General features: G+C 42.3%; 1 protein-coding gene across 1 annotated transcript in view; it reads left to right on the top strand.

The window, feature by feature from the left end:
* The window catches only part of ODAD1 (outer dynein arm docking complex subunit 1), a 204,203-nt gene that overhangs the window by 126,515 nt on the left and 52,846 nt on the right, over window positions 1-24,842 (top strand). Inside the window, exon 14 of the mRNA XM_040325674.1 lies at window positions 15,199-15,292. Within this exon, the coding sequence (XP_040181608.1) occupies window positions 15,199-15,292 (94 nt within the window). The remainder of the gene's footprint in view (window positions 1-15,198; window positions 15,293-24,842) is intronic.

The raw sequence follows: 24,842 nt of genomic DNA, 5'->3' as shown, positions 1-24,842 counted from the left end.
CTAAATAAAAGAGCCATGTGTACCCTTGGTGTGCTTTGTATTTCCCACAGATGAGTGCACTAATTCAGTGTAAAAACGCTTTTTAAGAGCCATAATAATAATAATCATAATAATAATTGTGACTGTGGATTTTGCAATAGAGTTTGACACAGTTCCCCACACACGACTAATGTGTAAAGTAGAGTCTACAGGCCTGGAAAGATCAATTTGTAAATGGATATAAAACTGGCTGAAAGACAGAGTTCAGAGAGTAGTGGTTAATGATTCTTACTCTGAATGGTTTAAGGTTAATAGTGATGCACCCCAAGGTTCAGTGCTAACCTTACTTTTTAATAGCTTTATAAATTATATTGGGTCTGGGATTAAAAGTAGTCTTTGCAGATGACACTGCAGTGGAATAACGTGTTTCTATAGTAGGGTTCGATATATAGAAGAAGTTCAGCCTTTAAGACATCTTTAGTCACTAAATATTCGCAGGCCCTAGATCTTTTTTTTATCCTTGAAATTTGGGAAATAAACAAACCTTGTATATAAGCATTTAATGAATCCTAATAGATCTGTGAGGATACAGTAGACGTGTAATGGTACCATAGGCCAAAATATCTAGCTTTATTTTTTGTTATGAAGGAAAAAGGTCAAACCAGTAAGGCCTCGTACACACGACCGAGTTTCTCGGCAAAAACCAGCAAGAACCTTGCTGGGAGATATTTTTTTGCCGAGGAAACCGGTCGTGTGTACATTTTCGTTGAGGAAACTGTCGAGAACCTCGACGAGCCAAAAAGAGAGCAAGTTCTCTATTTCCTCGACGGGAGTCTGATTTGGCTCGTCGAGTTTCTGGTCGGGCTGGTTTTCGACGAGAAACTCGAGCGTGTGTATGCTAAGAAACCCGCGCTTGCTCAGATTAAAGTATGAGACGGGAGTAAAAGTAGCATTTGTAATGGAGATAACACATTTTTAAAGCTGTAACAGTGCAAATCGTCTCTTACCAAACTTTTATTTAACACGCAAACACATGAAATTAGCAAAAGCAGCCCCAAGAGTTTAGCCAGTGGAATCGAACTTCCCCTGCCGTTGTATGTGTTGTATGTCACCGCGTTTGAGAACGAGGAGATTTTGGCTTGACTGTGTGTACGCAAAGCAAGCTTGTCGAGTTCCTCGACAAGCCTAACAAGGAACTCGATGTGTTTCGCCCGTCGAGTTTCTCGGTCGTGTGTACGAGGCCTTAGCGTTGTCTCAGTTCTGGGAAGGAGTGCCAATAGAAAAGGAAATAGGAATTTTGGACCTGCAACTTCTGCAGTACATTTTTCCACAGTTTCTTATCTTGCTATCTAGGGATAGCTAGAAAGCTGTGACATGGGAGATGATGCAATAAGGATCTTAGAACAGCCTCTATGCACAGATACTGTCAAGTGAGATAGCAAAAGGAATTGCAAAGGCTTGCAAGACAAAACCTCTGGCTACCAGTTACCTCTTACTACGCACCCTACTCATACATTACACATTCACAAAGTAATGTAAACTAAAATAAATACCCATTTAGAGTCCAGGGATGAATCAATGCAATGGAAGCAATGCCAGATCATTATTACATTTGAATTGTATAAAACTTGTCTGGACACAGCAGTTTTCTTTCTTTCTTATCACATACCATGTACCGTATATGTTATGTGAATGATACTTTGCCATGAGCAACGATAAAATATTGTGCTAGCCTTTGAAAGAGTTCATTATCCTGCAGTGTTTGATGGGCCGGCAGTAATGATTTATGAAGCTTAGAAGTTATTGCTGTGTAGACACAACATAATTATAGTTTATGTTCAGGTCTTGCACATTTGTGGATCGTAGCTGTCTATGAAATTAATTACATTAATTTTGTACATCGCTGCCTCTTTATAATGTAAGTAAAAATATATTGAGAGTAATTTGCACATGGTTATCACAAAGTAAGTATTCACCATTTTTTATGGTATTTTACACTTGCTCACTGGTGCAGCTAAAGACTGGCCAACTTATTTCAAAAATGTTGTTGCAATTAGCAATTTTATTCAATTATTGCTGCTGAGAGATGAAATGTTATGGGGAATGCTTACTGGTTGCCATGCACACTTCTCTTCAATTTTTTACATTAGGGTCTTTTAGGGTTACTTAAAGAGACTCCACTATATGAAAAAAGTAATGAAAGTTATGCAGAAACTTTATAGCATAGAGCTTAAAGGAGTTGTAAAGGCAGAAGTTTTTTTTTATCTTAATGCATTCTATACATTAAGATAAAAAGCCTTCTGTGTGCAGCAGTCCCCCCTCAGCCCCCCTAACACTTACCTGAGGTCCCTCTCTGTCCAGCGATGTCTGTGAATGTCTCAGCCATCCAAGATTCTCCCTCCTGATTGGCTGAGACACAGCAGTGGTACAATTGGCTGTGGCTGCTGTCAGTCAAAGTCAGCTAGCCAATTAGGGGGGGGAGGGGTGGGGCTGTGGTGGGGCGGGGCTCTGTTTCTGAATGGACACAGGGAGCTGTGATCCGGTTCGGGTGCCTCCATAGCAAGCTGCTTTCTGTGGGGTCACTGAACAGGAGGGAGGGGCCAGGGGCACAGAAGAGGGACCCCAGAAGATTTGTGCAAATCCACTGCAATTGTTTGTTATTTGTATAGGAAAAAATTAGACTTTGCAATCACTTTAAAATACCAGTTGTATCTTGCCTGTGCTCTGTGTCCACCCTAATCCCTGCTACCCCCCCCCCCCCCCCAAAAAAAAAAATTGTTTACTTCCAACATGTGGCCCTTTGGCAGGAATTGTGCTGACAGTAAACTGTGTTTTTTGTGCGTCTTTAAGCCAGTTTAAAGAGAAGTACGGGCAAAGTTTTGTTGGCCATGCTTCTCTTGTGGGTCACAATAGTACATTTACTTCCATTCTCCTGTGACCAGAGGGTTGTTGCCACTATCAAGTGAAGGGGCTTCCTAGCATTCCAGTAAGAGCTGGAGGGGCAGAGCAGAGAGCAGTGACTGACAGTAGACAGAGAACTGAGCGATCAGGGGTCATGTGATCGCTCCGTTCACAGTCTAAGGCCCCTTTCACACTGGGACGGGAGGTGCTGTGGCGGTAAAGCGGTGCGGTTTTACCCCCCGCTAGCGGTCAAAAAAGGGTTAATACCGCCCGGGATGCGCCTCTGCAGAGGGATATTGCCGGCGGTATAGGCACGGTTTCCCATTGCTTTCAATGGGAAGGAGAGGTGGAGGAGCGGTAAACACACTGCTCCTTCACCGCTCCAAAGATGCGGCTAGCAGGACTTTTGGAGCGGTCCTGCTAGCACACTGCTCCAGTGTGAAAGCCCTCGAGGCTTTCACACTGGAGAAACAGCAGCCGCTGTTTCAGGTTGGTTTGCAGGCGCTATTTTTAGCGCAATAGCACCTGCAAACTGCCCCAGTGTGAAAGGAGTCTTCGAGCCAGTGTGGGACAGCTGCATTTCATGACACTCGTCCCGATGTCGCTTTTGGCCTCCTAGACAAAAGAGATGGCTGGGGACCTTTTGGTCCACGGCCAGCTCGATGATAAGCTTGTGGCACGTCAGATCAGATACCAGGCTCTTTGATTGCACTGGAGAGCCTGGAAAAGTGGCAGTGGGCGGCAGAAGGGGGTGGGCATCCCCTCCTGCCATTTGAAAAAGCAATCCAGCAGATAATCAGCTGCTTTTAGTTGAAAGAGCATTTCCGGCTGAAAAAAAAAAATGACTGCAGTTTTAGCATACAGCTGCAGCCATAACACTGTTATAACCACTTGAAGCCAATCATGTACATGTACGTGATTTGGCATCAAGTAGTTAAAGAAAATATTCTTTACACTGGCTGGTTTGGTTTATTTCTTTCACTCACTTCTGCTGTCTATTTCTTTCTATTTTTATGTTTTTTTTATATCTCTGATCTTTTGTAATGGAACTATTTGAGAGAAATATCAAATGCAGTACAACTAATTTCTAGGGGGATGTAGGCAGCATACATGTGGAATCATTTAGTTTGTAATAGGCGATCTTCTTGAGTAGTTTAATGTAACTTTCTCCAGTATCAGTAAAAGAAATAAGAGTCACCGGCACTCATTGTAGATTACAGATTCATACGTATTTGTTTACATAGGTTAAAAACATAGAACAAAACCTGCGCTAGGATGTCAGAAGTCTGAGGCTGCTGCCTTCCTAAAGAAACTATCCCCTCGGGGACAAGATAGATATGTATGAATGAGTAGGAATCGTGGCGCTGCCTAAGTATATACCTGTATCTGTGTGGGCCTGTTGCTGGTCCACCCAGAACAGAATCAAATGTGAAGTAGCCCAATATTCTCCGTTGGGCTAAATGGATACTATGCTGATATAGTTCCAAAACTTCACAGGAACTGAAGAGCAACCACTCTGAGGCTGTCAGCTACACTTAAAGTGCTCTATGGGTAGATCCTGATGCTAGACGCCTGCAGAGGTGTAAAGACGGTAAGTTACTAGACACTGAGACGCCTTAGGTATCAGGGTGCACCTGAGTGTGAACAAGAGGTGCTGTCTCTATCTAATAACAGTACCAGATGTGAGGTTCCTAAATATAAGCGAATGCTTTATATGGGGAACATTAATATGAGACGGATATCATGTATAGATATATGTCGCTGAACGATGTGTCAGGTTGTAAATAGATATATACCAAAGACCATCAATATTGTGTACATCACATTAAATATCAGCAAAATATGTAAAAATTGCACAAATCCCAGTGTCACCAATCCAGCCTGTGGTCAGGTCGGGCAATTATGCTCAATATTGTCCGTAACTCTAGAATGTGAAAGAAAGAAATTGATGGTGTATAACAGTCTATAGGTATCACATAAATAGTCCATACACGCCCATAAATCATTAAGCATGGGAAATACAGAAATCCTGGTAGTGCATTTGGAGTCCGATAGCAGGGTATAGATGTGGTAAAGGGGGTGCTCCTATGACACACTACGGCGTGATCCCGGTGCTCCCCTCAGGATTCCCCACTCACCAGATAGAAGTCCCCTCTTGGGGTGGCGTGCATTTATTGTGGGGTCCTGTTTCCGTTGCTCCGCTCCTATCCTTCCTCCAAAGAGAGATGTCAGGCTCCCGATATTCCCAAAACTCTGCTTCCTTGTTTCCTCAAAAGAAAAATCCAAGAACTCCAATGGTATGATAAAGTATGGGATCACGTGGTATAATAAAAGTAGTGGTATTTATTGGTTGATAAAAATAAAATAGATATATATATTTATAACCTGCTGTAAATCTGGCTACTGCAGCAATGTAATAATACCAGTAACCACGCTACTCCAATGGTGGAGTGTGCGGATGAGAGAAAAAAAAAAATCAAATTTAAAAGTCCATGGTGTATGGCAGATAAAAACAAAAAAATATATAGAAAACCAAAAAAACAATCATCAAAAGGTCCGTGGTCTACAGCGGGCAGCGATACAGGCTTTAGATGAGCAGCGTGTATCAGCACTGGCTTGTCTGTAAGCCCAACGTGTGCTGCCTAGGTGTTTGGCGTGCGCTCCAACCAAACCACCAGCCGTAACCCGGAAGTGCCGTGACCCGGAAGTAACGTAACACGTGACGTAGCGTAGCCTGACGTACGTTTCGAAATCTGGTTCGTCTTCTGAGGCTTGTCGTTGTAACGTCAGTTCTTGGTATTTATGGGAGTCGCCGCGCCGCAGCGTACCACCCACCCACTTGGGGCTCAGCCAATGCTCTTACCCCATTAGCACACAACAGCCAATAGTTGGGCAAGGATGAACGGGGATGAATGAACCCTGGGGCTTATTAAATATCCGCGGCTCGGCGTATCCCATTTAAATACTTACAAAAGGAACTGTGCACAGTCTAATAAATCTATGCCATATAAATTGACAAGGTGCAACTAGTGACATTTAGTATATGGGGAGAAGTTACTATCAAGATGTTTATAAGATTGTTGGAACAATTCCAACCAATGAGATGTTGTTATATGCATACAGCATATACAGAGACGTCTATAAAGGGGTCATAGGAGAAATGCCTGAGGGCACGGTTTGGATATGCTCCAATGCCTAGTCTAAAGATAGATACTGTCCATGGGTGTGTGACGGAGATCCCGTACATTAATAATAGTGAAAAGTAGAGATGCACCAAAGGCGCATATCAGTGCGATCATAGTGTGAATCTACAGTGAATATATAAATGAATGGACATATAAAAGCGTCCTATATAGTGATATCGTGGATTCAATATGTTACATGTCTTAGTGGTAGTAGTACACGTGATTGCGAGTCATAAAAGTAGTGTTAGATGAAATAGTGTACTGTTTCTATGTCCTCAACTAGAAGGGCAATTATCCTGTGTTAATAAGACCAACATATAACACGTACGGACATGAAGCACTTAGTGTTCAAATACTAGGTGTTGATACCACACCTGGATGCCAAAAGTAATAAGTAAGTGACTCTATACAAGAGTAAGTGCTAATAAAATAAACAATATTATGTGTGAATAAGACTACAGCCTATTAAGGCGTAAACGTGGATGTTAGGCTGGGTATCCCAGCAATAATATCTGTAAAGGATCTACAGATAGTGAGTAAGAGTAGTAGGTGAATGATCATTAAACTGAATAAGCAATGTGAAAGATTACTGTATACGTAGTAAATATGAGTGTCCCCAAGGGACAGCAAGGAGATAAGAGGAGGGGGGGGGGGGGGAAAAATTAGGGGTTAGCTAAAAAGCAATTGAGATCTATGTCAACATTGAGGCCATGTGGCACCAATGTCCCCAGTCGATAAATCCAGCTCGTTTCGTTTTGTGAAACGGCTATTTCTTTGTTCCCTCCCCTCCAATTATCTTTAATGCTGTCTATGCCATAGAATATGAGGCCTGATGGGTCCTTCTGATGAAACTCCTCAAAGTGCCGATACAGGTGGTGTTTGGAGGACCCTTTCCTAATGAGGTTAATGTGCTCTCTTATCCTAATTCGTATCCTAATTTTTATCAACCAATAAATACCACTACTTTTATTATACCACGTGATCCCATACTTTATCATACCATTGGAGTTCTTGGATTTTTCTTTTGAGGAAACAAGGAAGCAGAGTTTTGGGAATATCGGGAGCCTGACATCTCTCTTTGGAGGAAGGATAGGAGCGGAGCAACGGAAACAGGACCCCACAATAAATGCACGCCACCCCAAGAGGGGACTTCTATCTGGTGAGTGGGGAATCCTGAGGGGAGCACCGGGATCACGCCGTAGTGTGTCATAGGAGCACCCCCTTTACCACATCTATACCCTGCTATCGGACTCCAAATGCACTACCAGGATTTCTGTATTTCCCATGCTTAATGATTTATGGGCGTGTATGGACTATTTATGTGATACCTATAGACTGTTATACACCATCAATTTCTTTCTTTCACATTCTAGAGTTACGGACAATATTGAGCATAATTGCCCGACCTGACCACAGGCTGGATTGGTGACACTGGGATTTGTGCAATTTTTACATATTTTGCTGATATTTAATGTGATGTACACAATATTGATGGTCTTTGGTATATATCTATTTACAACCTGACACATCGTTCAGCGACATATATCTATACATGATATCCGTCTCATATTAATGTTCCCCATATAAAGCATTCGCTTATATTTAGGAACCTCACATCTGGTACTGTTATTAGATAGAGACAGCACCTCTTGTTCACACTCAGGTGCACCCTGATACCTAAGGCGTCTCAGTGTCTAGTAACTTACCGTCTTTACACCTCTGCAGGCGTCTAGCATCAGGATCTACCCATAGAGCACTTTAAGTGTAGCTGACAGCCTCAGAGTGGTTGCTCTTCAGTTCCTGTGAAGTTTTGGAACTATATCAGCATAGTATCCATTTAGCCCAACGGAGAATATTGGGCTACTTCACATTTGATTCTGTTCTGGGTGGACCAGCAACAGGCCCACACAGATACAGGTATATACTTAGGCAGCGCCACGATTCCTACTCATTCATACATATATAGGTTAAAAACAGCCAACATTTTGGGGCTGTACAGGGTCTCATCCTCACAATGACAGGCTTTGACCCTGCACAGCCCTGGAACATTGACTGTATTTGACCTATGTGACGTTACATATGAATATATACGTGTGAAGCTATAAAGATTGCTGGTGACTGCAGTTACTATAAGCACCATTTAGCTAAATCGGTCAAAATGCTTTAACCTCCCTGGCGGTATCCCCGAGCGTGACTCGGGGTGGATTTTCGATGCTAGGATCGGTATCCCCGAGTCACGCTCGGGGTAGCTGTGCAGACTTACCTGCTCGCAGCATCCACAGACAAGTTACTCACCTTGTCCCTGGATCCTGCGATGCATCCCCGCTGTGTGAGCGAGCGGGACCTCGCTCGATTCACAGTGTCCCCGTGTGCCGCCGATCTCCGTTCCCTGCGACGTTACGACGCACGGGGGCGGAGAACGGCGCCAAATTAAAAAAAGTAAACAAACACATTACATACAGTATACTATAATCTTATAGATTACAGTACTGTATGTAAAAAATACACACCCCCCTTGTCCCTAGTGGTCTGCCCAGCGCCCTACATGTTCTTTTATATAATAAAAACTTCTGCCTGAAAACTGTAGATTGTCCAAAAGTGTCCCTTTATGTCAAAAATGGTTTTAGAGCAGCTAGAAAACAGCGATAATAAATTATAATCACTTGCAGAATTGTGCGATAGCGATTTGTGGGGAAATTCGTCATAAAAAAATAAAAGTAATGACAGCGACAATTCTGCAACTGAGCAAATTTCAGTGATTTTGAGTTGATTACATTATTGAATAATTTCTATTATAATTATATTATTATTTGTTATAATTATTAATAATTATTTATTATATTATAATTTATAATTTTGTTTTTTTTTAAAAAATCATTCCCGGGATGCCTACAAGACTCTTGTTTGGTCAGATTTAAATGAGTTATTCCTAAGAATTGCAGGCCTACAGTATAAAACGCCAAATGTCCTTGCAAAATAATTGTACCGCTTTTGGTACGTAATTCCAGACAGAATCATACCGCCAGGGAGGTTAAGGAGGGTAGCCCAGAACTTTTTTCTCCACTCCGACTGTCTTGTGAAACATACCCCCTATCTTCAACAATTCCTGTATCATGTTTCGTGGTCTCTGACTATATTTTGTAGCATACCCATAGTCTCTGACCAACTCCTGTTGAATTTCCTCCATTTCTGACAGCTTTCTGTAGCATTACTATCTATAAATATTATGTACAGCCCTTTGATGCCAGGGCCTCATTTGAGGTCCCCTATATCATATGTTGACCACCACCACCAGAAAAGCAAAACTTCCCCTTTTGGGTGAAGTTCTGCTTTAAAGTAGAACTATAGGCAAAACTGTATCTTTACTGAGATTTTACTTCACTTCCTGTCCCATAGCTAAACAGGAAGTGAGAGGACATTCCTGCAAATTAAGGAATTTTTTGGGGGGCCCCTAGGTCACCAAAACTAGTGTCCCCATTGGAAAATTTCCCCTCTATTTCTTTTCTGGGGACAACTCAAAATTTGGGATTTTGTTTTACTTTAACTTTCAATGATAATGGTAAACAGGGCAAATAGAGAGGATGAATCTCCTTAATGGGGACACAGACAGCAATAAAAATTGACACTCTGCACTCTATCCAAAACTAAAATAAAGGTTTTACCTTTAGTTATACTTTAAAGTGGTTGTAAACCCTCAGGTAGAACTTTCACCTACAGGTAAGCCTAGATTAAGGCTTACCTGTAGGTGCTTGCAATCAGGGCCGTCTTTAATATGGTTTGGGCCCTGGGCAAACATTTTTTTTGGGCCCCCCTCCAGCTTATTTTGGGCCTGGCTGGTTCACATGTATGTTTTGGCGGTCCTCATTTGTGCAGGCACAGCAGCCCATTGATTTGAATGGGCTGCCATGCTTTTGTTTCCTGCAGAAAAAAGGTGCATTCAGCATTTTAAAAATACAGTTGCCTTGAAATCCATTCTGCTTTTGCACCATGCTACTTACCTGCAGTTCTTGCACACACAAACGCACTGTGTTTTTAAAAGCGTGACCTAAACGTCTAAAAATTCAGCAAGTTTGACAGTGCGGGAACTGCAGATAAGTCACAGCAGACAGCATAATGGAAAGACAGTGCTGTATTTCAGTGCTTGATGGGCATAGGCATGCCGTGTGCGCAGCCTATTACATGAGGTATGCGCTTTTCTTTGCAGGAAACGCAGGCATGGCGGCCCATTCAAATGGCTGCTGTGCCTGCGCAAATGTGGGCCGCCAAAACACATACATGTGAACCAGCCAGGCGCAAAATAAGCCCATCAAGCAGTTAAATACAGACAGTAATGCCATGTGCTCTGAGGCCTTACTCAGCCTGGACTGCAGGTCTGGTCTGTGATTTAAAGAGTTCCTCTATTTTACACATGGAATGGCATGGGGTCCCATGGTGCTAAAGCAGAATGGACAGACGGTGCTGTGACCCCCATGCCATGCCATGTGTAAAATAGAGGAACTTTTTTAAAACACTGACCAGACCTGCAGTGAATCATCAAATATAAAGACTATGGGCACACTCTACAGAAAACTTCTATTTACAATATAGATTAGCAAACAGTGACATACCTTGAGGAGCAGGACATGAAGAAGTCAGCCTCGGGAAGAGCAAACTGGGGATGTTATAAAATCACATTCTAATTCACTTTTATATACAAGCAGCACCCAGTGGCAGGAAGGGAGAAGCGCACGTCTAAAGGGAAGCCAGGGGTGCTGTACATTTTAAAACACTGGGAAGGGAAGCAGTACTGTCACTGGCTGCGTGCCGCTGATGATTTTCAGCCTGATTTGTGGGCAGCACAGGGGCTTAACGGGCGGCAGGGATCAGGAATTATGGGGCCACTTACACCGCTTTAGGCATGGGCCCCCTGGAGCAGAGAACCGGGGGGGGTGCTCTTGCCTGAAATTGAGAAGCAGGGGGGGCTGCCGCGAATTTAGAAGCGGGGGGCCCTTTACAAAAACAATTATAAAAAATAAATAAAGTAAAATATATATAAACAAAAGGGGTGTAGCCATCCGGGGCCCTGGGGACCTCTGAGCCCTTTAATAAAAAGAAAAAAAGAAATAAAAAATATATATAAAAATATATATATTTTTTTTTTTAAAAAGGGGGTTGCCATCTGGGGACCTCTGGGCCCTTTAATAATTTTTTTTTATAAAAATAAATTACAAAAAAAAGGGGGTTGCCATCTGGGACCTCTGGGCCCTTTAATAAAAAATAAAAAATATATATAAAAAATAAACATTTATATAAAAAAAAGGGGGGGGTTGCCATCCAGGGCCCTGTGGACCTCTGGGCCCTTTAATAAAAAATAAATAAAATATATATATAAACAAAAATAAAAAAATAAACATTTATAAAAAAAATAAAAAAGGGTGTTTGCCACATGGGGCCCTGTGGACCTCTGAGCCCTTTAATAATAAAAAAAAATATATATATATATATATATATATATATATATATATATATATATATATATATATATATATATATAAAAAAGAAATAAAAAGAAAAAAAAGAAATAAAATAATATGAAAAAAAATTATAAAAAAAGGGGGGTTGCCATCCGGGGGCCCTGGGGACCTCTGGGTAATAATAATAATCATATATTATATATATAATAATATATATATATAATAAATAAAAGAAATAAAGAAATATATAAAAAAAATTATAAAAAAAGGGGGGTTGTCATCCGGGGCCATGGGGAACTACGGGCCCCTGGGGACCCCCAGACCTCTAAAAAAAATTGGCCCTTTAATAAAAAATAAAATAAAAATATATTAAAAAAAAAATTTTTTATTTAAAAATAAATAAAAAAGGGGGTTGCCATCTGGGGGCCTCTGGGCCCCTGGGAACCCCTAAAAAAATTGTCCCTTTAATAAAAAAACCTCTAAAAAAATGGCCCTTTAATAAAAAATAAAATAAAAATATATTAAAAAAATATTTTTTTTTTATTTAAAAATAAATAAAAAAAGGGGGGTTGCCATCTGGGGGCCTCCGGGCCCCTGGGGACCTTCGGACCCCTAAAAAAAAAAAAAAAAAAGTTTTTTTTATTTTATTTTTTTAAAAGGGGTTGCTTTGGGCCCCCAACAGTGACAGGGCCCTGGGCAGCTTCCCCATTTGCCCTGTGGTAAAGACGGCCCTGCTTGCAATATCTCCTTAACCTACACGGTTTAGGAGATATTTGCAAAAAAGACACAGACTGGCCGGAGTTTGCGGACCCTGGAAGAAGAGGGGTGAAGAATGGCCGCTCGTTACTAGCGAGGAAGACCGGGACATCGCTGGCTTCTCCTGTAGGTAAGTGACACATAATGGGCTACTATGCGATGCATAGTAGCCCATTATGCTTTACCTTTGCAGGGAAACAAAGAGGAAGTAAACCCATCAGAGTTTACTTCCTCTTTAAGTAAGTCTGCTTAAAAGTGGAAGCAATGGCCCAGGTTCACAAAAGAGATACGACGGAGTATCTCAGATACTCCGTCGTATCTCTCAGAGTATCTATGCGACTGATTCATAGAATCAGTTACGCATAGATAGCCATAAGATCCGACAGGTGTAATTGTTTTACACTGTCGGATCTTAAGATGCAATACCGCGGCCGCCGCTGGGGGGAGTTACGGCGATCCACAGCGGTTTTTCGCGTTCGCTACGTCGCTGCTAGTCTAGTTTCCCGTCGCAAAGTTAGTTGTCGTTTTGGGTGCCCTAACTTTACACAGCACACGTATGTGCTGTATAAAGTATGGCCGTCGTTCCTGTGTCAAAATTTAAAAATTCACGTCGTAAGACGTCTGGGAATCCGAAAATACGCTACGCACGTCGCCGTTCGAAAAAATGATGTCACTTCGCGCAAAGCACGGCGGGTAATTCAAAAGGGAGCATGCGCAGTAGGTCCAGCGCGGGAGCGCGCCTAATTTAAATGGCACACGCCCCTTTGAATTACGCGAGCTTACGACGGAGGCCGCCGGCGTAGGTTTTCATTGCAAGTGCTTTGTGAATCAGGCACTTGTGATGAAAACTTGCGGCGGTGTAACGTATCAACGATACGTTACGCCGCCGCACTTCTACGTGAATCTGGCCCAATGCACCCTGAGGAACATTCAGATGTTCACATGTATGTATTTCAGCGGTCTACGTATTGTTTGCCTAAGGTTAAAACATTTATTTGTATGCATAGTCTGTAATTACATATAAAAATGAAAAAACCAAAAGGTTGGCGCTGCGCTAAAAAATTAATGATAAAAAAGTGATGAGTGATGTTATGAACAAACAAAAGAAAGATATGTAGCAGCTAGCACTAAAATGTGTACAACAAATTAAGAAGCATAAATATAAAAGGCAGTGCAGCGCTGTTAATAGTGATAGAATACTTAAATACAATTAAGTAAAAAACAGTGTAAACAAAAATAACTCTTTGATAAGAGAAGGAATCCAAATAAATGAATTAAATTAATAAGTGATAGAAAAAACAGCAAAGTCCATTTAAAAACCCAGAAATTAAAAAGTGTCTCAATCTGGTGTGAAAACAATTCCTTAATTAGCAAGATGTGATGATATCTTGATTGCTGTGAGAAGGTGTTCACCCATGCAATTCGTGAAGTAAGGATTAACCGCTTACCAGAGATAAAGACTGTTTTCCACCAGTCTTATAGAGCCTATGGGAAATCTGGTCTCCCAATACCCTTTCAGCAATATTAAACCTCAGCAATCGATCCGGGTATCATAAATTGGAACAAAAGAAACTTTTCATAGTGCATACCGTTTAAACCAAGGTAGGATTTAATAAAAGTAATGCACTTACAGTTATGTTGCCAAAAAACCGCATATAAGTGGACAAAGAAAAGAGAGCGCTTCAGCTGTAGTGTTCCGATGCTCCTCGCTACTCAGTCTGCAACCACGGCCAGCGTTCAGAACGGAACGCGATGACGTCACGGCACCCAACAATTGTTTCGTCACGAAGGGACTTCTACGGGGGAATAACCGGCTATTCCCCCGTAGAAGTCCCTTCGTGACGAAACAATTGTTGGGTGCCGTGACGTCATCGCGTTCCGTTCTGAACGCTGGCCGTGGTTGCAGACTGAGTAGCGAGGAGCATCGGAACACTACAGCTGAAGCGCTCTCTTTTCTTTGTCCACTTATATGCGTTTTTTTGGCAACATAACTGTAAGTGCATTACTTTTATTAAATCCTACCTTGGTTTAAACGGTATGCACTATGAAAAGTTTCTTTTGTTCCAATTTATGATACCCGGATCGATTGCTGAGGTTTAATATTGCTGAAAGGGTATTGGGAGACCAGACTTCCCATAGGCTCTATAAGACTGGTGGAAAACAGTCTTTATCTCTGGTAAGCGGTTAATCCTTACTTCACGAATTGCATGGGTGAACACCTTCTCACAGCAATCAAGATATCATCACATCTTGCTAATTAAGGAATTGTTTTCACACCAGATTGAGACACTTTTTAATTTCTGGGTTTTTAAATGGACTTTGCTGTTTTTTCTATCACTTATTAATTTAATTCATTTATTTGGATTCCTTCTCTTATCAAAGAGTTATTTTTGTTTACACTGTTTTTTACTTAATTGTATTTAAGTATTCTATCACTATTAACAGCGCTGCACTGCCTTTTATATGTAATTACATATATATATGTGAATGGGGCAGCTGTAATGGTTGTGTCTTGCTGATCCTCTTATCCAAAACCATAAGGTTTCTGTAGTCTCTAATTACATTTAACACCCCTAGTGCTCTTGGTAGCCACAAACCATGGCAGGCTGGAAGTACCTTGCTAGCAGTGGTTATTATTAATGGAAAGAAAGAGGTACATTTTCTTTCAGTGAATAATATGATTTGGTTATGCTGACATATCCCCTACTGATTCATGTAAAGTGCGAATTTTGCTAATAGGTCTCAAGATATGAGTTTACTAAATGCTACATAAATTATTAGCAAGTGGACTTTTTGCACCCGGTGGTGAGAAAGGTGCAAACATGATTTAATTGTCAGTGATGTTAATTGAGCTGCACTTTCTGTGCACTGCTGTTTACAATGGATGCAGCTGATGCTTGTCCCTTTCTGCCTTGTCTATCCAGAGATGAACATGACAGTGACAGCGAGTCCCCAACCGCAGATGAAGAAGAGAGACCTCTGACGGTGGTAGAATTGCGAGAGAAATTCATGAGGGGGGTAAGATGCATTATGTAAACATCACATTTCCCACAGGTTACCCACAATTAAAAATAAAATAGCTTTGTGAATGTAAGGTTCATAGCAAGATCACACTGTTTTATGTCATTTATGAATGTACATTTTATAGTGATCCCCAAGGGTTTTGGAACAAAAGGAAAAGCATCCTATATTGCTTGCAATGTGCTAAACATATAGAAAGTGTAATAAATATAATGTAGGGAGGATAAGCAAGTATCTTAGTTTTAACTTTGGTACATTGGATTTAAAGCAGACCTTTCCATAAAATCAAGTTCCACTTATTACATCAGGTCTCCCATTCGCTTTAGAAATTGCACCTGATATGCTTACCTTGGCCTTACTACCGCACTGAAGAGGCTGACTTCACCGTCTGGTGAGATCCTGGGAATCTGCGAAAACTGCGAGGAGAGCATTTGGCCGGGAATCCCGGCCGTGTGTATGCTCCTCACAGTTTTTCCGACTGGGGAAAACTGCCCAAAAACCGCCAGACAAAAAAGAGAACCAGCTCTCTTTTTTCCCGCCGGAAAAAATGGCAGACTTTTGCCCGGTGGTCTTTGGCAGTTTTCCTATGGGAAAAACTGTGATGGAGCATACACACGGCCGGGATTCCCGACCAAAGCTCCATCGCAGTTTTCCTGTCGCGAAAACCTCTCGTTTGTAGGGGGAAAGACTGACCGAGCATGTTCTCGGTTTTCCCCTCGGGATTTCCGACGGGAACTTTTCCCATCGGAAATCCCGTACGTGTGTACGAGGCATTAGTGTCCCAGATTTTTGCAGGAAGATGCTCTAGCACAACGCAGAAGAATCTTCTCATGATTTGGGATCCTCAGCATTACCAGGCGTTCCCTGAAAGGATTGTGATATGAATGATATCACCGTTGCCTAGGCACTGTGGGCCAGATCCACAATCAGCCGCCGTAACTTAAATATTCCCATTTAAGTTACACCGCCGCAAAATTTCTACCTAAGTGCCCGATCCACAAAGCACTTACCTAGAAATTTTCGGCTGTGTAACTTAAATCCGGCCGGCGCAAGGCGTTCCTATTCAAATGGGGCGAGTCCCATTTAAATTAGGCGAGCTCCCACGCCGGATGTACTGCGCATGCTCACAACGTCATTTTCCCGACATGTTTTGCGCGGTTTTACGTTGCGCCGGGTTTTGAGAATCGCGACGGGCGTAAAAAAAAAAATACGAGTTGCGGCGGGAAAAATAAAAATTTTAAAAAGAAAGACGGCGACGCGGGATAGAAGGGTCTACTTTTACAAGGCCTAAACATTTTAGGCCTTGTAAAAGCAGCCCTAATTTTGCGTTTGCAAACTAATACTTACGGAGAAAAAACGAAGCGTAAAAGCTTTGTGAATCTCCGTAAGTGCTAATTTGCATACCCGAAGCGGCATTCCGATGGGAAATGCCCCCAGCGGTGGCCGCGGTACTGCATCCTAAGATCCGACAGTGTAAGTCCCTTACACATGTCGGATCTTTTCCCTATCTATTGGAAACTGATTCTGTGGATCAGTTCCATAGATAGAAACAGGGATACAACGGTGTATCAGTAGATACGCCGTCGTATCCCTTTTGTGGATCTGGCCCTGTGGGTGCACGTAAACTAAGTAAGTATAATTCCTAACTTTTATTCCTCTGGTGTGTTTTCATACTTGTATCATGCAGTGATTGAGCAAGGGGGTTTCCTGATGTAATATGTGGACCTTGGCTTTTAGTTTCACATTTGTTTTAATGTATAAAAGTGTTTCCAGGCTACAGTATATGAAAGAGGAATCGATGCTTATTACTTATGTAAGAAACATGCCTCTAACTATTCAAAGGCACATTATAGAAATAGCCAGGATTAGGAAATATGGGGAGTTGTTCTATAAAGAAGGAAGGTGTAGTGGATAATAATATCCTCTACAGCATGGGTGCTCAACCTGTGGCCCTCCAGCTGTTGCAGAACTACAAGTCCTATCATGTCTTTGCCTTTGGGAGTCATTCTTCTGACCTGACGAAGTGTCCTGGGACTTGTAGTTCCGCCATAGCTGGAGTATATAGTAAAACACTTGTCCCGCATATCATCATGCAGAATCTTTTAATTTTACGGCACACCACAGACAACACTTTAGCATAGTGAACTGGACATGTCATGTTTTTTTTTTTTTATAACAATGCTTTCATACTTTCTGCAAACCGTAGTGTGCTGTACTATGTTCTTATGTTCTACAGTTTTTGGAACATACCTCTGTTACTTGTACCCACACATTTACTTATATGTCTTATACTTGCAGATGCTAGTGCCACTGTGCCAATAATATATTCAGGAAAACACAGATGCTGTTTTTTTTTTTTCAATATGTTTATTTGGGTTTTTAAAATATAGAAACGTAGTTAGAGTAGCAGATGCAGCCGCCAAGTCATTGAGTCATCGATACATTTATTGGCGTATAACACGCACAGGCGTATAACACGCACCCTAACTTTAAGAGGGAAGTTTTGGGAAAAAAATGTTCCAAAGCCCCCTACGTAGAACACGCAGGCACAGTTTACCCTCTATTTTCAGGGTAAAAAAGTGAGTGTAATACGCCAATTAATACAGTAATTATACAAAGGAGTAGTAACAAGTACTTAGATACAAGTGTTACACATAGGGATCAAGGCACTAACCAACTTTCCATCACAGATGCTGTTTTTTCTGCTTCTAACCTGAACCTCTGAAAGTATACAGTATAAGATCTAGAACTGCAATTCATTTTCCTTGTTTTAAATCTGTTTGTTCATTTTGAGTTTTATGGACCTTGAGCTGTTGGCCAGGCCTTCTGAAGCACAATTTATTTATCATTCCCATTCTCCCTGCAGCGGATCAAATATTTTTCACAAATGGTACATACAGACAATAAAAAAAAAAAATCACCCAATCTATTTACAGTTGAATCAAGGTGTGTAGGTAGGTTTTTTGGCCTTCTCTGCTGACTAATTGCTGAGCTTGTTCAAGGGAAAATATGGAATCACATGGAGTCGATTTTCCTGGACAGCCACTTTGCCTTCTCTTTCGACAAGCTGGCACCAGTAGTGCTTCCCCTTCCCTATCCTTTAGCACAATTCATGCAAGTTCCTCTGATTGTGCAACAATTTTTGGTCATAAAATAAGATTGGTGACCAGCCTAGTATCTCTAGACTTCTTAAAGAGTTGGCGAATAAGTCTGGAAGTCGTATCTTTCTGTCGCTGCTCCTAGACAAAAATATGTTCTGAGAAAAATTAAGGAAATGTCTGGAATGCCCTGGTTACAGGAGGTTATGAGATCAGTAATTGGTAATTTAGCACCTGCCATTACAAGTTGTCAGAAAATAGATTAGTAGAAAAGCAGTGAGGGACAGTCATTCTCCATACTTGTCTTTGGATTTTATTGATGTAATGCACTTTTTGGTTTATCACTGGATTTACTGATATTTATTTATTTTGTTAATTTCTATATCATCAACATAATTTATATAGCTTTACTGAGAATGTCAAACTGTCCAACTGTATGAGTTATTTATTTTGTTTATACTAGTTTATATTGTACTAGTATCCCTACTACAGTCATACAGACATCTATCCAGGCTCTCATCAAATAACCAACCCCCTAAGCTTCCTGGAAAAAATCCAAAGTAGCAGGAGGAAACAAATACAAAGAGAGCATAAAAACTGCATCTGGATGTTGTCTCTGGTGGGATTTTAACCCTGGACTTTAGAGCAGCAAGACAAGATTACTAAGCACTTAGCTGAATTCAAAATCAAATGTTTGTATATAGAATGTCCCGTAGGAGCAACCAGCAGCTATATTTATATCCATCTTCTTGCAGCAATTACAGTCAGCTTTAGTATATAGAGGGGTCCCTGGAGTCTGGGACGAAACCCATATAACTAAGATTATAAAGCCCAACTGCAAACAATATTTTTTTTCTTATCAAGTGCTCATAGAAGCCACTGATTAGGATGGGTCCTCTGTTCTTTGCCTCAACCTTTTCCAAAAGCCTCAACCCCTCTGACACACCAGATTGAGTGCACAAACACACAATATCACAGGAAATCACAGATAGTGACCGCAGGACCCAATCTAGGTCACATAGTTATACTGGTTGTAAAAAAGGCCCATCTAGTTCAACCTTTAAAAGGGAAAAAGAAAAAAAAAATATTATACAATCCCATAAACAAAATCCTATAACCACAGTTGATCCAGAGGAAGGCAAAAAAAAAACAGCAAAGCATGATTCAATTTGCTGCAGCAAGGTTAGTAGGTGCCAGAAGCCTGAGAGCGATTGTCAAGAAGGGAAGGGTAACCCCTGGAAGTCGCACATCTATGGTGTCCTACTGCAATGAATGTAGTGGCAACCTCAGCCTGGACTCCCAGCCTGGACTTCGACCAGACTGGGGGTGTGGCCTGGTTGGAGTTTAGGCTGAGGTTGCCACTCCATTCATTGCAAATTTGCAGGAGCCAGGATGCATCCCCTGTCAGCACTCTAGCAGCATCTGTGGATGCACTGTCCACATACCCCCTCCCTATCGAGCCTGAGCTGCCCACACACTTTTCCAGGTCACTGAGTGTGATTTTCACTGGTTTAAATTAACCAAGCAATTAACCCTTTAAGCTACCACCACCTTTGGATCATGCAGGAGGAAACTTGTAATTTAAAGTATGATTTTAGAATAAGCAGAGTTGAGAAGGAGAATACATGTCCTTGGGTTTAGCAGAGTTCAGTCGATGAGCCAGATGTTATAAGTTCTCAAACTTGACAGATGTTCCAGATTTGATGGTACATGAGAAATGTCAAACTGTTCTGGCATTCCTTTTTTTATTTGGAATCGAAAGGGTGTTGACAGAGGCGATCTGACCAATTAAATGTCTGAGGGGTGATTGCAGGGAGGTCTCTACGTTCATGACCATGTTTGAGATACAATTTTCGATAAGTATTCATACCTCTGAATATCTCCCGTTTTCAGCTTGCGAATCAGCAGATTATTATCCAGTGTGAAATTTGTTTAAAACAAATATAAATATGACAGGTTTCCAATGTCTACTTTACCTAGGAGGAATAAGAGGTGCCAGTGGTTCCCTATATAGTCTGATATAGAGGTGTCTGGACTCGAAACGTTACAAATTCTCTGAGGAAGATAAAAATGTCCATATTATGGCTGTGCTATTATTATTTCAGGAGCTATGAAACATGCTGAAGTTTCAGATTTATAACTGCTAAACTGTCTGCACTTATGTGGATTGAGCTATTTACGACCGGTATCTGTTAGTTCTCTGGATTGGTCAGCTTGCAAGAGGGTGACTGTTTTATTAGGGTTTCCAGACTTAAATTGTGGTTTGGGTAATGGAAAGGTCTGTGTGTCTAATCAATAGATTGATAAGGTCCTGGCCTCAGTTAACAGTTTGTGTATTGTATAACTGAAGGAAAAAAGGTGGGGGGAGGACAAGGTCACTGTGGTATGCCCTTCACATGACAACATGGCTAAGATGAGTCAAGACATGACAAGATGGCTGCTACACACACAGCTATGTGTTAGCCCAGTAGGTAGGACCATTATAAGTACCCAGTAGTAGCTGGATGGTTATTTAATTTGCACCATATCAAAGAAAACAGGCACCAATCCAGGTAATAAAGGCAAACTTAATATATTGTCACACAATATGGTTGATAAATAGGCAAGCAAAAAAAGGAATCATAACACAATTTAGCGAACAAAATAATTTACAGTATGGACTAGGCATAAGATGATATTTGGCCTTCAGATCAGCATAAACAGTAGTACGGCCATCTCAAGTGCAGCAGTAAGCAGTTGTAAAGTTTAATCTACCATGTGCTAGAAGTAAACTGCCAGAGTGCATGTATGGAGGTGATACTAGTCCTAGACCAACTGGGTAAGCACTGTACAAAAGATCGGGCAAGGCAGGGGAACAAAGGGACTTGCAGAATAATTATTATTGGAGCCGCAGTTCTTTGAGATGTTCTGCTGACAGCTTTTATTGGGGCCCTTTAAGAGTGTTGGTGCACTTAACGACAGTCCCAGCTAACCTGTATTAATTATAGGTACAGTATAGTCACGGCACAGGTGCAGGGTAGATGTGGTTCAGATGCAATATTGTATTTGTTATACCTGAAGGGTTCCACATGTACTGGCACTTTAAGGCTGGCCCCACCCAGCAGTGATGACAAGGGTCAAGGGGCATAGTAGCCATCTTAGAGAGACCACATGTAGGAAGCGGAGATATGTAATATCCTGAGATGCATGTTGCAGTGTACAGCCTGTACTGAATAAACATCCATTGTACCAGACCAGAGTCTTGTGTCCCTCACAACACAGAGGATATAACAGTGGCGACGAGGATGGGATTTACAAAGTGTCTATCAGTCTGAGAGAGAGACAAAGACATTGTGGATTGTCACCTGGATAAAAGCAATCACAGATCCCAGCAGGAAAATGTCATTAATCGGGACATTAAGTGAGTTTGATGGAGAACAGACATCCTGGAGTTCCTGGGTTGAGAGACTGGAACAGTATTTCAGTGCAAATGCCATCACAGACAACAGGCAAGTAGCAGTGTTTCTGACAGTGGTTGGGGCCAAAACATATGACACTCTGAGGGATCTGCTTTCCCCTGTAAAACCAGCAGCTAAGACATTGGCAGAGCTGCTGACACTGCTAGAGGATCACTTCCAGCCTAAACCACTAGAAATTGCAGAAAGATTTCGCTTCTATCAGAGGCAGCAGCAGACAGGTGAAGAGATTAAAGTTTATGTGCTCGCCCTTCGCAGACTAGCCTCTACCTGTTCTTTTGGGGACTACCTACCTACTGCACTGAGAGATAAGTTTGTCATGGGACTGAGTTGTGAGTCAACACAAAAGAGACTGTTAACAGAGAAAGACCTTACCCTTACAAAGGCAATTGAGATAGCTTCAGTGATGGAAATGGCTGTGAAAGATACAGAGGAATTGAACCCCCAGAGCAGAAGGGAAGAGGTGAAGCAGGAAGTTTTCAGAACAGCAGTCAAGCCAACTGCTGCAAACTGGAAATACAGACCCCCACCAAGCCGGGAGTCAGCTTGCTACCGTTGTGGGAATACAGACCATGACCACAAAGTCTGCCGGTTTAAGGATCAGACCTGTCATAATTGCGGTAGGACCGGCCATCTGAAACGAGTTTGCCGTAGCAAGAAGGTGCGAGATAAACAACCTCTGAACCCCAAGACAAAGACATATATGGTGGGAAGATATACATCATCATCTGAGTCAGAGGATGAGGAAGTGCTCCACAGATTAGACATACATCATATGCATTCAGCACCCTCTGCAATGACTGTAGATGTAACCGTTGAGGGAAAGAGACTCAAGATGGATGTAGACACAGGAGCAGCAGTTTCAGTTATCACCCAGAAACAATGGAGACAACTTCAGACCCGAAAAACTGTCCGCCCAACACCAATCAAACTGCAGACATACTCAAAGCAGATACTCCACCCACTGGGTTACGCAAAAGTAAAGGTATTGTACAGGGGTCAGACAAAGAGACTGCCATTATATATCCTAGAAAATGGGGGACCCACTCTGTTTGGGAGAGACTGGATTGCTCACTTTGGTATGCCAGACATCGCCATAAGTCCCTGTAACACCGTTACCATTCAATTAGGAGATAATGAGGGATGGGTGGTGTCCCTGAAGCAGCGGTTCCCAAAGATTTTTGATGACCAGTTGGGAAAAATAAAGCATGACTGTGTGAGACTCAAGCTGAAACCCAACGCTCAGCCTAAGTTCTTCAAAGCTCGGACAGTACCTTTCGCACTCCGAGCAGGTGTGGAAGCAGAACTAAGTCGGCTGAAGGAACAAGGTGTCATCTCAAAGGTAGAGCACAGCGAGTGGGCATCACCAGTTGTACCGGTAAAGAAAGCGAATGGGGACTTGCGCATTTGTGGTGATTTCCGCATGGCACTGAACTCTCAACTGGAAATAGACCAGTATCCCCTACCCAGAGTAGATGACATTTTTGCCTCTCTTGCAGGAGGTCAAAAGTTCACCAAGCTTGATCTCAAACAAGCATATTTACAATTTGAGGTCCATCCTTCTTGCCGCAAGTTTCTGACCATCAACACCCACAAGGGACTGTATCAATATAATCGGATGGTGTTTGGGGTAGCCTCTGCCCCAGCCATTTGGCAACGAAAAATGGACGAGATTTTGGCGGACATTCCTTTCACTCAGTGCCTGCTAGATGACATGCTCATTACAGGACGGACCGACCAGGAACACAAGCAGAATGTGGAGCTTGTGTTGGCGAGACTCCAAGAACAGGGTCTGAAAGTGAACTTAGCAAAATGCCAATTCATGGTGCCTAAATTGGAGTTTTGTGGCCACCTTGTGGATGCAGAAGGTATACACACCACGGAAGCCAAGGTTGATGCTTTAGTCAAAGCTCCAGCCCCAACCAACGTCCAGCAGCTGCGATCATACCTTGGCTTGCTGAACTATTACCACAAATTCCTGCCAGATCTGGCACACACCTTGTTTCCGTTGAACAAGCTTTTGGAGAAACACTCCAGATGGGACTGGTCGGCTGCATGCCAACGTGCTTTTGAAGTTTCTAAGCGGAAGCTGTTGGCGTCACGCATGCTCGTGCACTATGACCTACAGAAGCATCTCACCTTGGCTTGTGATGCCTCACCCTATGGTCTGGGGGCGGTACTATCCCACATCTTACCAGATGGGTCAGAAAAACCAGTGGCATTTGCCTCCAGGTCTTTGACAAAAGCAGAAAGCAATTACTCACACATTGACAAAGAGGCACTTGCGCTGATATGGGCAATTTAGAAGTTTCATCTTTACCTGTATGGTAGGGAGTTCACCATACTGACGGACCATAAACCACTCCTTCAGATCTTTAGCCCTGACAAAGGCATCTCCCAGACTACTGCGGCCCGCCTCCAACGTTATGCCCTGTTCTTGGGGGCATACAGCTACAAAATTCAGTATCGTGGTCATGATGCCAATGCTAATGTGGACGCTATGTCCCGACTGACAGGGAGGTCCATGGACTCTACTCCACCAGTCAGGAGTTGTCGTTACACCAGCCTGTCCTTCTTGTCTTCTGGGGAGATAGCAGCCCATACAACCAAGGATACCTTTCTGAAAACAATACTCTCCTGGGTCCGGTCCGGTTGGCCTGCAACTGTCACACAGGAGTATGAACCTTATTTCCGTAGGCGTATGGAATTAACTGTGGCTGGCAACTGTGTTTTATGGGGAGACCGAGTGATCATTCCACAGACCCTCCGGAGACACATTCTGGACTTGCTACATACTGGTCATCCCGGGAGCACACGTATGAAACAAAAGGCCAGAGGCTATGTGTGGTGGCCAAACCTAGACTCAGATATCACAACATATGTGAATGCTTGTGCTGGATGTGCACAAATGGCAAGAGACCCTCCTCGAGGGTGCGTCCAGCCCTGGACTTGGCCCACGGTTCCTTGGTTTCGCCTACACTTGGACTTTGCAGG

The sequence above is a fragment of the Rana temporaria genome, chromosome 10, assembly GCF_905171775.1.
Source record: "Rana temporaria chromosome 10, aRanTem1.1, whole genome shotgun sequence".
NCBI classification, from domain to species: Eukaryota; Metazoa; Chordata; class Amphibia; order Anura; family Ranidae; genus Rana; species Rana temporaria.
The sequence above is the reverse complement of the archived record's forward strand: the minus strand, read 5'-3'. Positions and strand labels throughout refer to the sequence as shown.